At 32.8% G+C, this 17,871-nt stretch overlaps 1 protein-coding gene across 1 annotated transcript; it reads right to left on the reverse strand.

Annotated features, from left to right (window-relative positions):
• Positions 1–9: 9 nt before the first annotated feature.
• Positions 10–12,538, reverse strand: LOC136986654 (RPA-related protein RADX-like). Its single transcript, XM_067284236.1, has 4 exons — positions 12,423–12,538; positions 11,957–12,133; positions 11,751–11,877; positions 10–155 (listed from the first exon to the last, which is right to left on the reverse strand). The coding sequence occupies exons 1-4, from the start codon at positions 12,534–12,536 to the stop codon at positions 25–27; spliced, it is 549 nt and encodes a 182-aa protein (XP_067140337.1). The 5' UTR covers positions 12,537–12,538; the 3' UTR covers positions 10–24.
• Positions 12,539–17,871: the final 5,333 nt, after the last annotated feature.

Raw genomic sequence — 17,871 nt, forward strand, 5'->3', positions numbered from 1 at the left:
AAATTATCAAAAGTAATAATAATACTAACCAGAATTTTGATTTGACATATAAGGGATGTGCATAAGCCATGTATTTAGATAATATTCTCTTAATGTCACCAGAGGAATTTGAAGTATTTCTCGTTTATTGTGATGAGATGTAAATGATAAATTGCCTTTAGAATTATTAAAAAATAAAAATTACTAGTATAAGATGTATAATCAGATAATATTTTTTATTTTGTTGAATTATTTTTTAGAAAGTGTACTTTTAACACCTAATAAAATGTAAATGCAAAATAAAGTTTATTATATATTTATAAAACTCTACAATTAAGCAAGTTTGAAGGGGAAAAAAAATTGCTTAATTCTAAAATTGTAGAAGTTGAAATAAAAACAAAAAACTACTTAAAAATTAAAATGTTTTCAGCCTAAATTTAGCCTATCCTTGGCAAATAAACTTTATGAATAGAACAGACAAAATATTCTATTTTAAATTTCTATTTTCTGTTAATGGTATTAAATATAATTTTCTGATAATCTTAAAGTAGCTATCTTTTCTTCTTATATATTATGATGTTGTTTTGATTTTTCTGAAGATGGCAATTGAAATTATTGAAAACATTTGTTTTTACGTACAATAAAACTACTTTCAAGATAGTCTGAGCTTATTGTTTTAAATTTTCTTTATCCTACATTTACTTTTTTATTAGATGATATTAGCGAGGTTGAGGCCGATGTTTTAAACGTGAAAACGTGTACGTAGGATGTTTGGCACCGCTTTCCAGTAAATCTAGAAGTTTGACAATGGCATTTGGAACGTCGAGCATGATTCCACTGATGTTCCAAAGGCCATTGTCAAACTTCTAGGCTTACAGGAAAGTGGCGTCGAACATCCGACATACACGTTTTCGTGTTTAAAACTTCGGCCTCAACCTCACTATTACAATGACAAACTGATTCAAATAAGGACATTATGTTTACAAATATTTTCATTTGAATGACTTGTCAAATTGATATAATCATGAAATTACAAAACTTTGACTGTAATTGTAATACTTAAAATCATTCAATAAAGCCTCATTTAGTCAAAGTTTAATATCTAATTTTCTGAAACTTTTTTGTAGCCATTTTACTATGATCATCAAGTCATTCTTCAAATCTATTTACAGAATTATTATAAAATTCCACAGTTTATGGAACTTTTAAGTGCATTGTCAAAGTGCCCTTTTATGTCCCAGACAGAACAACAGTAACATACTGCATCAGTAAAAGAATGTTTATGGTTTTAATGGCACGATATTGTAGTATTTGTTTATCTTAATTGTCTGTATTCACATGAAATATAAAAAAAAATTAAGAATATGATCTATCAAAAGATGAAGGGTAACGATACAATTTAGTTAAAAACATAAAAATGATGATAATTTTGACTTAACAAGATTATTATAAGTAAAACCCTATATACTGTGCCCAGGACCCGTAGACAGTTTGAGTTAATGCAGTTCAACTTAGCAAGGTTTTACTATATAATAAAGTTAATATTCAATTTAATTTGGCAGTGATCCTCTAAATCTATGAATAATTTTAAAATATGTCTGGTAATTAAAAAACACCATTGCTTATAAAATATTACATAATAATTGGCATTTCAAAAAGAAGAAAATGTAAAAAATGAGATTACTATTTATTTTTACATTGTGTAAAAATTATTTTATAGCAATAATTTTTCAGATTTCCATTAATTCAATAATTTCATAATTCTTTCTTTATTCCTTTTGTATAATGAGGTAACTTACATACTTTTTACTAATAAGATTTTAGTCATTCTATTGTAGGTCAGTCAATTTACAATACAAACTCTTAATATAATTTAAGAATAATTGCTTCAAATGTTATCATAAAAATTTGCTAGTTTCATGACATCTATAAGCAAAATATATGGCATTTTCTTATCTCTTACACATAAATGTAAAATACATTTATTTCAGATATGGGTTTAATTAGTATAGTATAATAAAATATGTAAATAATGTTAATTTAAATAAAGGAATGGCACTGGATGCATGCTGAGATAAGATAGCATGATATAAAATACCAATGAGAAGTAGTTGAGGTAATTCCATTGATGAGGCCTGTACTAAAGACAAAATGCATATGGAAAAAATTTTGAAGGTTAAATAAATTTATTTATTTGTAAATTTTTAGCAGTCATAGTGTCTGGTTCCTCAAAGTTGGTTGTGTCTGAGTATTTTAACACAAGAAAGGAATTTTTTTATATTTTATATATTTTTAAAATATTTCCTCTATACCAAGTTTTATATTAATGAAATCCATTTTCTTGGCTTCCGTTTGGATCATCATAAAATGTTTGCCATGTGCTCAAAATCTTCCCCTCATCCTTAAAATTGAGGCATTCCCTCTCAATTTCACTTAGAAAATCATATATGGTTGTGGTGGAGTGGATTGTTTACTCTGTTCCAGTGATTTAGCATGCTCTGCTTGAATGGTGTGTCCAATAAAACTGGCACATTCCAAGTTTGGTTTCACTCCTGTTTTGGAAACATATGTAGCAGAGCAATAGTCTGTCTCTTCTTTTCTATATTGTGTGTGTTCTGCAATTCATTTAGTCAGTGATCTGTTTATTAAATCCTAAAGCTGGAACTATCCTATAAACATAAAACTTTAATCTTCCAAGCAATTTCCAGCATTCACTGTTTAAAAAACAAATGTTTTCAGCTACATTCAGTGGCCTGCACCAGGTTAAGCAACTACTATATCAAACATCTATAGCAGATTCAAAGTTTGGAATAACCTAGTTATTCCAAACTTTGAATCTGTATTATTGCTTAACTGCTCTAGTTTCAGAGAGTCCATAAAAAAAACAAATTTTCTTTATTATATCACCAGGGAAAATTACTACAGATGATATAATAAAGAAAATTTATTTTTTTCTGAACTAATTCTCATTCTTGTATCAATATCTAAACACCAGTCCCAGTGTAAAGTCCTAGTAATGAGTAATGTCCATATAGACAATTAAAAATAACTTTAGAAATAAGGACTGTAAGGCAATTATTATTTTTGTTGAAGTATTTATATTTAATTTATGCATTAGACTTTCTCTTTTAATAATGTTTTCTTTTTCATTATATGGTCTTGAGCCAAAACTTTTTTTAAAATAAATTTTCAATATCACAATTACATTCTGAATCGCTAGCCACAATATAAGGGCTAAAATTAAAAATAAAATTATAAAAACTTATTTGGTGAAATAAAATGTGTGATGGATATACATACCTGGTACAAAATATTCTTCAATTGTATGAATATACTTTTAAAGAAAATTATAATTAAATATAGCTTTGTAAAGAAATGTACATAAAAATAACATAAAATCATCTTTACTTTTTAAATCTTAAAACAATCCATTAGTCAAATAGCTCCCTATGAGTGGCTAATGGATGGAATCAGACGACAGTCCTGGTAGGTGTGCAGTGCATGCATGCACGCAGGCAGGCTGCCAAATCCCAAGGGTGCCGATACTGGTCGATGTCAAATGCCTCTTTTGTCATATCACTAGTATACCTCAAAGGATGCGACAGGATGTTGTAAATTTTAAACATTTCTCACCATAGCTGTAAAAATCTAAATATGTTAATCTTAATCGATTATCCGTCATTTTTTTTCTAACTAATTCATTTTAGGACCAGGTGTCCACAGAAATTTCCAAAAATTAACAACTTTTCAGTCACTCTCATTGAACTGGAAAAATTTGTCTTTATTACATCTAATATTACGAAGAAATCAGTCCTCACTGTACTCGGCTAGAGATTGGTTCAGTTAAGCTTTTAAGTAAAATTCTGGCTCTTTCAGCAGGGTTTTATTTATGTCCCTAATTCCCTAATCTCTAATTATTTTACTACTACTTAAGTAGAAATAAGTTGAAACCAGCTACTTTGTACTTGAATATTTGTAGTCTTGGGAAAGAAGTGGAAAGACAATTTTTATGACAAATGATACATAAATCTTAAATTTGAGGAAAAAAATTCTAGAGCTTTTTTTGTATCTTGTGTATCTCATACATTAAATTTAGTTGTAAATGATGCTGCCTAAAGTAACAGTTAATTTTTTAACATTGTACAAGAATTGTACACGTTTTTTCTGCATTCCCTTATAGATAGGACATACTAAATCATAATATTACTAGTTTAACATTGAAATCTGTAAGTAATACAAATACAAGATGGGAGAGCAGAATAAAAGCAGAATAAATATATCAAATATTTTGATGGATTTTTTTTAAACTCCTGTCAACTATACAGAACTACCATAAAAACATACCAGTAAACTCCTATCAGTTGGGTTAAGTTATAAATCTACTCATGATTCACATAATGGGGCGAGGGCAGCCAAATATCTAGCAGGCAGGCAGCTAAAAGCCCAGAACCAATTCTGGATAGAATCATTAGAAGCATTATATGATATTTTGGTGTGTAACTTCCACCAGTAAAACCACATGAGGTTGGAGCTTGTAAAGTGCATGCGCAAATGCCTATAATCTGGCTGCTTTACACCATTCAAATATTTTTGCCATGGAAGCTGTCCCATATTCGACAATACAGCGCTTCCATTCTCCACTGATATTCGAATATACAATAGCAATCTTATCGTTTTCTTCACATGTAGTATAGAAATTTGTAATAAGATACATAATGCAGTTATAATAAAATATAAATTTTAATTAATTCAAAGTACGTTAAAATATGAAAATAATTGCACAATATGTATTTATATGTTAGAAAATACAAGGAAAGTGGCACTTCCACCACTTCCAAGGACAGCATGCAACTGATGTGGACAACATGGCTTTATCAACAATTAGTCTTAGTAAGGTACAGTACCTGGTTTATGCATTTTTGCAAATGCAAATAAGCTTCAAAGTGTATGGTGAGGCAACCACTGCTCTGTCTAATTGCAATTTCTTACCTAGTATGTGCAAATTTTATGATGTAACTTAATCTTAGAGGTTGTCCATGTACTGTTCCCTAATCTGTTCACATTCTGTGTCTTTAATGTATTTGTTCATTTGTGTCTTGTATGTAGATTTTTCATTAATACCAATGCCTTGTTTTTGTCTGCTTTCAATACATGGATTTGATTCCTATCCAATTATTTTCTGCTCTATGATAAGTCTTGTCAAAATTGTATGTTGTAGTTTCATCTTTACATTTCTCATTCAAAATGCTGCTTTCACCTATAGAACCCTTTGTGGTTTTCTGGCATCAGGGTCGGATTAACCAATAGACAAATTAGACAAATGTCTAGGGCCCGTAATTCGGATGGGCCTGGCTTCAGTGCAGAACCTTTCTCTGTTTTAAAACGAGTTAAAAATTATTTAAGAAATTCGATAGGACAGGAAAGGCTGTCTTTAACAATGCTTACTAAAGAAAGAGACACTCTCAAACGTCTAGATTGATCAATTTTCTCAAATGAAAATCCAAAAACGAAAAATTTAAATATTTTAAAAGCTGATTAATGGATAAAATTACAGTACAGCTGTCCCTTGACAGTCCGACGTTTTGTAATCCGACATGCTCAGTAGTCCGACGCATCGCCCGTCAAGGTCACCGTAGTCCCCCGTCCCCGTTACGTGTCTGCTTGCACAGAAGCATGTTGTGACACAAATCTCCCCACCCAATTCTTACATGATGACACACATTTCTTGTGTTTTCCATAAGCAGTTCTGTATGTACAGTACTGTATTATTTATGCCTATACATATTGTATGTACAGTACATTTATTGGCTTCCATATTTCTTTTAATAAACATGTTTTAGTTAACCGAAATGGGTGTTTCATTTCCATATTAACCTAGGCTGCATTTTACTCATAAAATGTAGAAATATTGTAGGCTACTGCTAGCAAAACAATGCCAAATATGTAAACACTTTCAGTAATCCAAACACTTTTGGTAATCCAACACCCCTTTGGTCCCATACCTGTCGGATTATCAAGGGACAACTGTATATATATACATTTTTCGTTGTATCAGAAACTCTTTTGCTGTACAATTGTTATTGTATTAGTGTTTGTATTCTCTATTATTAATAAAAATTTTAAGTAACAGTATTTAAGATTTGTTTAGAAGCAACTTATTTAAATGGGCCCCAATTTAAATTTTGTCTAGGGCCCGCTAGAGGCTTAATCCGGCGCTGTCTGGCATACTTGATATCAGTCTTTCAATGTTCGGGAGCACATGCTCTGGTTTGAGGTTGGTAATCCATGATGCATACTTGCAGTGGTGGATTTCCAAACAGGCACATGAGGCACATACCTGGGATCTCATAAATCAAGGGGGATTCAAAATTCAGCTTTCAAAATTAAAAAAAAAATAATTTTATTTAATTATTTTTTTTTTCATAATAAAAATAATTAATAATTTAGCAGTATTCCCTAAATTAAATTGACAAATGAATAACGACAGCTATAACATGTTTTGCATGCAGCAACCCTAGCAGTTATATTTCGAACCATATTCACTGACTGTTCTGAGGACAATGATGTACACAAACTACTACATAAATAAATGCATGCACATTCACACATTTACGAACACATTCAAGAACCATTACAAACTTGTTTGATGGAATAAAACTTTTAACAGAATAAAAGGTCTGTTCAAAAAGTTCCCAAACTTTATTTATTACAAAAAAAATACTTCACTTACAATTTATTGGTCAGAGTCTCCTTCAAAGTAGTCTCCTCCCCAATGTATACACTTATCCCAACGGTGTTTCCACTTTTTGAAAGTTCTGGAACACTTCTTCCAGAATGCTCATAAGCTCCTCCATCAAATTTTTCTCTATCTCTGGAATGGTAGCAAATCTTTTTGCTTTGAGTGTGGGTTTTTTAGTTTGGGGAACAGGAAAAAGTCACCTGGGACCAGGTCAGTGGGTGGGAAAGCACAGCAGCCTTGTTTTTGGCCAAAAACTCATGAGTTCTGAGGAATGAATGAGCCAACACGTTGTCGTGGTGAAAAAACACCTTGCCGCTCCTTCAAAGTTTAGGCCATTTCACCTCATTCTGTTTCTTAGGCATTTCATAATCCCCAGGTAGTACTCTGTGTTGACTGTCTGGCCTGTACATAGATATTTGTGATGCACAACCTCCTTTGCATCGAAAAAAACAGTCAACATTACGTTAACATTTGAGCAAACTTGTTGAGCTATTTTGTAGCCAGGGGATGTTTAACCCACCCTCACCATACACCTTGGTAATCAACTCAAAAGTTTCCATGAAGGATTTCCTGAGTTTCACACAGAATTTCACAGAACAATGCTGCTCCTTTAAAGAGCTCATTTCTGCAGATCCGATTTTTCGCCAAACCCCATAAACACCCATAACTAATCACCAAAACAAGATATCAACAAATGGATTGAAGGAGGTTACTCGGGAAGTTTCTGTGGACATAACGCCTCCAAGCAGATTAAAAAATAACCAACTGGAGGCACTCTATTCAAAAAGTTCCTGAACTTTTTGAACAGACCTCGTAAAGTGTCCTAGTATACATACTGATACTATTTGACAGAAAATAACGGTGCAATTCAATTTTGTGTTTGGTGTTTTAATTAGTGTAGAATAATGTTGCCACCAAGCCAGTTTTCACTCGAACACACCAGTTTTTAAATTCATGGTGCAGATTAATTATGATGGTCCAAAAAAGTGAGACAAGGGAAATAACATTGAAAATTAACCAATATATAATTACAACTGCCTAGCTTATTAAAGGTTTACTGATTATCAGGTTGATTAATTATGAAAATTGAAACTTATTAGTACAAGAATTATTAAGTTTCATTCCAGTAAAAGAGTTAAAAACAAAAAAAATCTAGTAATCCATGAATATAAAAAATAATTTATTTTTAAATTTTAATACTGATTTGTATTTCATAAAGTAGGTATAAAAAGGATGCAAATATTCTTAAATAATTTTATTTTTAACAAAAATTAATGATAATATTCAAGACATAATAATAATTTACAGAAGCAAAAAATCAGATTTCTTTATTCACTTTATCAATCAGCGCATTCCCAGAAAACCCAAAAGATAAAATCGAAATACTTGGAATAAAATTAATTATAACAAATGTTCAAAACGTCCTCCATTATTTACCAAACAATAGTGAAATCTATTATAATAATTTACAAATAAATTTCTAGATTTTTGAAATTCAAATCAGTAGTAAATTTAAAACTAAATTATTTTTTATATCCATGGATTACTAGATTTTTTTTTGTTTTTAACACTTACCTATCGAAACTTAATAATTCTTGTACCAATAAGTTTCAGTTTTCATAATTAATACAATCTGAACATCAGTAACCTTTCAAATACAGCCAGGCAGTTGTAATTTTATATTGGTTAATTTTCAATGTTATTTCCCTATGTCTCACTTTTTTGGACCATCAGTATAGTGCCCACCAGAGTAAAAAAACATGCACTGTAGAACACACACTGTAGAGTGTAGAGGTAGTGAAAATATTTAGAGAGGCCTCAAAATTGAATTGCACCTTGGGTCTCTCAAGTGCTAAATTTGCTGTGCCCACCAGTGGCCAAACGGTCTTCGTACCCAGAACACTGGAAGTTCAGTAGTGGGTTCATGCCTCACTCGGACGGGCTGGCCACATGGAGTTTTCCAGGTTTTCTCCATGTCTGTAACACCTAAATAGGGGCCAGTTTCCCTTAAAAAGACCTCCCGAAAGGCATCTCCCTAGGCAAATCGCCCAAGGGTTGCATTGCCATAACTTAACAAACAAACAAGCTAAATCTGCCACTGCATACATGAGTCACTTTCTGATTGTTTCCATCAATATAAGATAATCCAGACGAGAGATGTCATCCCAACATATTAGGGAAATGCCCATTTGTTTCAGGCTTCTTTACTTGCTTTATCAGAATCCATTTTAATTTCTTAGTGTATTGGAAACTTATTCCTGCAGGACATAGCTATTCTACTTCTCATTGATATCACATAACAGATCCAGATCTTTGGTAAATAGCTATGCCTTCAACTCCCAACCACTGAAATACTTATGCCTGAGAAAAGCCATCAGAACAACCAGAAGATTGATGTACTTTAAAGTTAACAACTTGATTAGATTTGAAGATTCTTCAAGTTCCAAAATAGAACAAAAGGTTTAAGAACTAAAGTAGACCAATAATTAGATTGAAAACATTTGTCCATATGAAAAATTAAACTCCTGTTGGTGTTAAAATAAGGTTTTTGGTGAGTTAATCAAACAATCCAGCTTGTAGAAGCATTTGGTAAATTTTTTCAGCATTTTTATTCTCTTAGTTTATGTAGTGATAAATGGAGTCAAATATATCTCAATAGTTGCATCTGGGGCTTTGGAGCAACCATTTTTTGAGTTGCTCTGCTCCAGCTCCACTCCAGCATCAAAGTATTTGCTCCAGCTCTGCTCCATGCTTCGGTTAAAATATTCTTATAGGAATTACATTAATTTTTTTTAATATATAAGTACATATAAAAAAAACTTGTTTATTTACAACTAACTTATTTATTATTAAAAAATTATCATACAACCTAAAATTTATTTGTTGATTTTAATAAATAAAATGGCAGACAGCAAATCGTTCTTTGTTGACTGCCTGTTATCACTTAAAATTAATCTTAATCTGGAAAATAAACGCTCAACACTTGCTTGAGAAGTCGGCATGCTTAAAGCAACTCTGCATGCTTTTCTAATGCACTCTGGATAATGGTCAACGGCTTTGAATACATTCACCTTTAATCTCCCCACATCCTCTATTGCTTTGCAGTCTTCCTTAATATGTTTGTCTATTTTGTTGTCATCTTTATTATTTATAATGGAAATTCAATAACTGTTTTCTCTTCTATCCAATTATTTTTCAAAATCATCATCTTCTGAATCTATATTTATTATATTACAGGTTGGCTGTGACAGCTCAACAATTGCTGGCTCTTCAGCCAAATCAATTAGTATTTGCCTTTTGATTCACCATTCGATATCTGAAAGACCTCTCACTTTTAGTTTTTCTGCCGCACTTAATAAGATTCTATACCTAGTATCAACTTACACTCCAGCAAGAAAAAGTGTTTTGAAAAAGCTTTTCTTTCTGCTTTGCTAAGTTCTAGGTCTCTTGTCCTGGCAGCAGCTACTTGGTGGCAGTAGTTTTTGAAAAAAAAAAGAAGACAATCAAGCATGGCATATGTAGAACCCCATCTCATTACTGTGTCTAGGGATTGAGTTTTACCATACATTTTCAGCAAAACATTATGAATTGTTGGCATTCGTAATTTTACCATAACCTGTTGAATTTTCCCTAATATTTTTATTATTAGTTCATTGAAAAATCAAATGTAAGAAATGAATATTAGTGCTGTTCCTAGTGGCAAATTTCTCTACTAATGACTAAAGCCACTTTCATTCTAAACAAAACAGAACTATGTCAGAGGATTTCAAACATGGACTTAACTCAATTTTTAAATTTTATGACCTATGCCACTTCCATTCTTACTGACTCAAATATTTCAAATATTAAAATATATATATATATATATCAGAACAGCAGAGCACTACAAATTTCAGTGCTCTGGCTTCACTCCTACTCCGAGTAAAAATCCATTGCTCCACCTGCTCCATGCTCCAACTCCACTCCAAAGTCCTGGTTGCATCTATTTACCACACATAGTAATTGATAGTGGTTTGAACATTCTGGAATGGTTTTGCCAAAATATCCTGTCCATTATTATTACTTATTTTATTTGAAGTTGACTAGTAAAATAATTTTTTGTTAAATTTAAGTTTACATTCTCAATGATAACATCTTAAATTAAATGAATGTCTTTAATACTTGTTAATGCAGAGGTTCCCAACTTGTGTTCCACAGAACCCTAGGGTTCCACCAATAAAATTTTGGAATTTCACAATAAAATCTGTTCAGTCTACTGATGCATGAATGTGCCAATGCAGATTTGAGATACGAGGTGTTCTAGTCTCAGATCGAGTCCTTTTATCATCACACGAGACTATACAAGTGCTAAAGTTATTTATAACTTTATAAACAGTGGGGACTAATTTATCGGTAATGGAATGAATCAAAATCATGATATAACTGTTGTTCAATAAAAACACAATGGGATCGGTATTATTTTAAACTATTTGTAAATTCTAAAAATAAATAGTTTACTGTTGGGTTCTCCACTGAAGAGGCTTAGGCAAAGCAAAATGCATTTGGAGATGTTGAAAGTAATAAACAGCAAAAATTGGTTCTAGTAGAAGTTAGTATTTGTTGTTAATCATTTGTCCGCTAATCACTCGAAGTCGGTTATAAAAGAGTGTTTCTTTTTACTTGTCTTTTAATCTAAAAATAGTATATTTTTAGAATTTACAAATAGTTCATGACATAATGTTTCACAAGGTAATAGAAACCATAAAAACAGTAAAACATACTCTAAAGCTATAAAATCATTTAAAAAAATCATAACCTTAAAAAGGACCCAAATCGTTAAATCTGTTTAATTTACAATTTCAAAATTTCGAAATTTTCCAATATTTTTTATTAAGGCCTTAATAAAAAATGTTGAAAAGGGTTCTGTGATAAAAATAAGTTGAGAACCTCCATGTTAATGTAAGCATAAATATGTATATATAATTTATAATTATATAAAATAAATAAACAACATATAACATATACATTAGGTAACATTAATTTATCATCATACTTAACACAGGAATTTTCTTTTTATCCTTTATGTCAATATTGGTCAAAATAATGTACGGAAAACTATTTTCAACTTCATAATATAAACATGCTACTTTATTTACTTTTACTCGATGACCTATTTGTAACTAACAGAAAAGACAAGTGTAAGTTTACATATAACAAATAATCTTTTGCTTAAAATAATACTCTAAATAAGAAACTTACAATATTTTTCTGAACCAAATCAGACAGTTTTGGATGAAGAAGGCATTTTTGCTTGTATTGATTATCAGCAATAATAATATCATAGAGATAAACTGCTTCGCAGCCGAACGGCGTAAAGAACGAAGATAAACATGATAAATAATGAGCATCTGCTAAGTAGCAATAAATTCCAACTACCTGAAAAATAATTAGGACAATCTTTACCTACGTGCACCATCATGGCAGCAGTCGGTTAGATTAACTATATTTTTAGTAGCCGTTTCTTTTTTTCTTTTGTTCAAAAACTACCGTGAATCAATAACTAGTGACGTTAGGCACTCGGCGGCTCCCCTTCGGGAGGAGACCGCGGGAGCACGAACAGTCGGGACCGGGGCCATTACGGTGCACGTAGGTAAAGATTAACCAATAATTATTTTAAATACTTTTAAAAATACAATAAATATGGGTTCTAAAGATAGTGCTTTACCTGAAAAAGAAAATCTTCACTACTTAAAATTACTTCATCTTTACTTTCTATTACAATCTTCTTGAAGCGAAGAAGATCGAATGTCATCACTCGACTACCATGTGACACTGCCATTTCAAATTTCCAACCTAAACAAAAAATAACCGCGGAGTGGCGCTTCGTGTTAAATTTCAATTTTTTTTTAAATTACTTTTTTCGCCCTGTGGGCACGAAGGCTTTTCTTTAGCAGGCCCACAATGGGGAGGCCGGGTAGTGAATAACGGGGCCCGACACATCCGGACGGACCACCCCCGAAAAATTCCTGGGGATTTTTCGAACCGTCCGGATTCGATCCTGGATATTCAACATTAGATAGGCAGTAGCAATTCGGGGAAAAAAATAATTCTAATTAAACTAATTATATTGAATTATCAATTAGTGAAAATTTTTATTATTATTTGTTGAATCAATCTTACTTGTTTGACTTACATATTTTAACTAAGTTTGTTTAGAAACCCGGTTACTTCCATTGTGGACATGATTAAAAATAAAGATCCTCTTAGTCCCACAGGATACGGTAAATAAATAAATAATAAAAGCTAGACTATAGCCAAACGTAACCATTAATCAGCGTGTGAAGACAGGTGGCATATGCATGTATGCAGGCCCGCCGTAAGCGGGCGTGCAAGGCGTGCACCGCACGCGGGCGGCAAGTCCAGGGGGCAGCAAATTGGTATTGCTGGCAAGCTCAGCGTAGGTAGTCGTAATTAAACAAAGGCGGCATGATCGGTATTGCACACGGGCGCTCAAACAGCTAGCGGTGGTGCTGCATGTATGACACACAGAAGCGGATCTAGGTTTTTCGGGGCCAAGTTCTTATTGAAGACCAATGGGGCCCCACTTTTTGCCCCTCACACCAGGTACTTTTACCTTTTCTGTAGCTTTTTCTCTCTTTCCTTTTTTCTCCTTGCGAAGAGGTGCATTGCTATTGCCTTACAAGGCAGGCAGACCAATATTATTAGTCTCCTTATAGCATTCGAATTCCAGACAGTGGATTTAAAATTGCAACTTGGTGACTTGACCGATTACGTTACATTGATTATAATAAAACAAATAATACTGTAAAGTATAATTATTATATTATTAATATTAACTATTTTTTACTATACGATAAATGCTCATTGTTAATGAAAAAGTATTAAAAATTTATGATAATAATTTAATTTTTGTGGGCCCCTCTATCTCCCTCCCTCCTCAATCTTTAATCACCAAAATTTAATAGCATCAATGCCCCTATATATACAAGCTGTCGTATCAAATTTCGTTTCTTAATCTTTACCCTAACCTGAGATGTTAAACGAAATAGATGTCAATACACACAAAACATCCACGAAATTTTTTCCCGTTTTTTGACTTTCTGGTTTCAGGGAATCTCAAAACGTACAGATTTGCAAAAAAGTCAGAGGGTCAAATTTGGCACGATTCTATTACTTTCCCTTGTCATATATACATAACAGCCGGGAGAGTAAAATGGCGATGAAAATTCTTTTTCTACTATTGGTTGGACACCAGCTACATGGCGCGTTCTAGAGATGACATTGTGATGGCGGCCTCTCGTAATTGTAATTTTTTTTTTTTTTTGTATTCCATAAAATATATTATCACGTGTAGTTAGTGGGGTTGTCGATGAAAATGTCGAATCAAGGTCTATATAAGAAGGTCAGGACACATTACTGGAGCCGACATTTTGGGACTTTTTGAGTCGCATGTTTAAAACAAACTTTTACGAGCAGTCAGTTTTATATGACATTAATTTAACTAAAATTGCATAAATTAGTTTAATTAATGTCGCATAAAACTGACTGCTCGTACAAGTTTGTGTTAAACATGTGACTCAAAAAGTCCCAAAATGTCGGCTCCAGTACTCGTATCCTGACCTTATATAGACCTTGGTGTCCAATGGTATGAAATAGCGCCATCTGTCAACAATCAGACTTTGTATATTGTAATAATAAAATTAATAACATTAATAAATAATGTAAGAATATTACTATTAATATTAATAATAACATAATATTTAATTAATACTTAGGTAGAACTAAGGTTCTAAATTTTAAAAACCTGAAAATGGCCCGTTGAGCAGGTTGAAAACGTTCGTTGTAATTAATAAATAATTCTGTGAGATAAGGTATAGTTGTGAAAACTAAAAAACAACATAATAATAAAAATAATATAAAAAAAATTTTTTAACCCTTTTACCCTCAACCTGCAAAATTTTCTGCAGTTAAAGTATTAATAATTAGGTTAATGTTACCCGTGGTATCGAAGATGGCGACAGAGAAATTTTTTCCCCTAGATACTAGACGACGACGGAGAAAGTTATTAATTTGCATAATGCGACAGATAGTACGGGTACGCCCCCTAACGTTTAGATCACTCGGTATTCTACTTCGAGATTATCCATTGTTAATCTGCTTCCAGATTATCGCTCGAGAATCTGATTCGAGATTACCGGAAACGCGGCCATCTCGAACGTAGGGAAAAAAAAATTTCTCCGTCGCCGTCTAGTATCTAGGGAAAAAATTCCCCGTCGCCATCTTCGATACCGCAGGTAATATTAACCAATAATTAAATTTAATTAATGAATTAATATTTGAAAAAACTGTATTAACATCAGGTATCGTCCACTACAAGTTTAAAAAAAATGTATTTGAACTTGAGTGGATGAATAAAAAGTATTTTATTAACGATTGAAAATTTGAACAAAATATATATGTATAGGGAGAGTGTGAACTAATAGTAGGAATTTAATAATCATAAATGCAGTAATAGGTATTACAATGTGTCATGAAGTACTGCCACCTATTGAGAAAGAAAAACAATAAGTGGAGCTACAAAAAACAGACTTTGCTTATTATATTAATAATCTATATATATAACCGTGTATAGTCCAACAATTTAAACAGTTCTGAGGAAACGTTAGGCCGGATCAGTTCCAACAGTTCCAGTTCCAGAATCAGAACTGGATTTTCTACTCTACTACTTATAACTTCCCGACGTCATAAACATAAGCCAATTCTGGTTGGCTTATTTTTATGACGTCAAGGCTGCTGTCGAAAAATCCCCACAAATTTCTCAGAGGATGGTCCATTTCACCACCCGGCAGCCCCATTGTGGGTCTGGCCGAACCCATAATGAGATTGCTAAAACAGGCCCTCACAGTGCCCAGTTTTAGCAATCTGCCCTGTGACCCTGTGCCCAGGCACAGGGCGTAGACCCTGGGGGCGCAGAAATTACCTGGACCAAGTTTTGAGTCATAGTTTTGGGGCGTAGTTACAGATGCTCGCACCGGGCGCATAAAAGGCTAGTTACGGCGCTGGGAAAAAGTAAGGCCGCGACTCCACTAGCCGTAAAAGGGCCGTAAAACCCCTCACCGTAAAAGCTTTTAATCACGTGATCATGATATTTTACGCCTGGGCAGGTCGTAAAACCAACGTAAAAGCGAGTTGAACACTGCTCAACTCGCTTTTACGTTGGTTTTACGACCTGCCCAGGCGTAAAATATCATGGTCACGTGATTAAAAGCTTTTACGGTGAGGGGTTTTACGGCCCTTTTACGGCTAGTGGAGTCGCAGCCTAAGAGTAAAAAAAAAATGGGCGGAAAGAGTAAGAAAAACACCAAAATTTAATAGAATTCCCTACATATGGGGGCCGTCCATAAATTACGTAAAGTATTTTGGGGTGAGTGGGGTCAAGGATTTCTTACGATTTCTTACTCAGGGGTAGGAGGTAATAGATCTCGTTTTACGTAATATTCTTATTTTTTTCTTTTGATCTCGTTGAGTGGTGGAATTTTGAATTTGGCTTCAATTTGGCGGTTTCTATTAAGAACGCTCGTTGTACCAATGCCACCAGGTGTGACGTGATAGAATAATAACGCTAGCAGACTCACGCTCTACACATTTTTTATCATGGGAGAAAGGCAGTGTGGTGGTTTCTCTCTCTTGTTTTGTTTTGTATGACGTTTCTGTTTACACGTGTAGTAGCTAATCGATCTGTCAGTTTTTTGCGTCCTTTTGTGAAAATTAAAATTAATATAAAAATGAATATTATGACGTTGATTAATGATGATAATAATGAAAAGATTGTTAATAATTAAAAAATAAAGTTATTAAAATAAATTGTTCATTCGAATTCATTAAATTTTTATATTTTTAAATTCTATAAATAATAGTACATCTTCACATAAATTCTATAAATAATAGTACATATTAATTAACTAATTAATAATTATATATTTTGGACCTAAGATTTTTAGAGTTTCATTTAAAAAATTTTTTTTAAAATTATGCCTAAATATTACGTAAGATAGGGAAGGGTAGGGGGATCAAAGAAAATATTACGGTTTCTTACACAGGGGTGGGTACTAGAATGACGAATGAACCTAGAATGGCCGAAATCACCCTTACATAATTTATGGACGGCCCCATAAACACAGTTCTGCCCCAAGTTTCGAAATTTTTGGTTCATCTAGTACCGAGATATATATATTGGCGAACACACACCCATAGAATTTTGTAAGAGATTTTTTTTTTTTAAATCTTGTGCTCATGGAGTGGAGTCGAAAAATGCAAAAACAAAAAATAAAAAAACTCCAGGTCAAGATTTGACCGATCATCATGCTTTTCCTGTCACATTCTGTAACCGCTGAGGAAGTAAAGTTACAATTGAATTATTTTAAATTCCATTCTGACATCGTTATCGTTGTATAGAATAGAAAAATCGATCATTCGGTATTAGTTTCGAGGTAAATATGATATTTCAAAGACGAAATCGGAAACTACAATGATTAGATATTGTTTACGTACTTTGGAAACCTTCAAATATGTCATAATTCGAAACAAAATACTAGAAATACAGAGTAAAATTTGATATTAATTTATTTCCTGTCTTTTTCCTCCTCTCTCTCTTTTCGTTTGTAGGTTTTTCCGCACTTATCGTTCAGTCAAACCCCCAATGAAGCGACCGGTTGGTAAGGGATGGGTCCAACATATCCGGGATAACCGGCCCCGGAAAATTTTTGAGGTTTTTCTATCCTTTTGGATCTGATACCGGGTTTCCAAGGCGGTAAGCCGACGCCTCGACTGTCCAGCCGGCCGAATGTTACAGTTTCTAGAAAGCTTCTTAACCACTCGTAAACGTTCAATAAAGCACACCAAATTAGATGTGAAATAAAATCCCTGGATCTTAAATTTCGAGTTAATGAAATGCGATCTCAAAACTAATTTGATAAATAAAAATACAAACTGGATTGACTTGATGGGAGTTAACTTGGAACGAAAATAAAATTCGACTTATTGAAAATCTACTGTATAAATATAATTGTCTACTGTAATTACAATGTTTACCATATCTGAATAATCTATCAATATTTATATATTAAACCGTTTTGTCTTTCTGTTAAAAATTT

Source organism: Centruroides vittatus, unplaced genomic scaffold, assembly GCF_030686945.1.
Source record: "Centruroides vittatus isolate TY-2023 unplaced genomic scaffold, ASM3068694v2 scaffold_1167, whole genome shotgun sequence".
Classification (NCBI taxonomy): Eukaryota; Metazoa; Arthropoda; class Arachnida; order Scorpiones; family Buthidae; genus Centruroides; species Centruroides vittatus.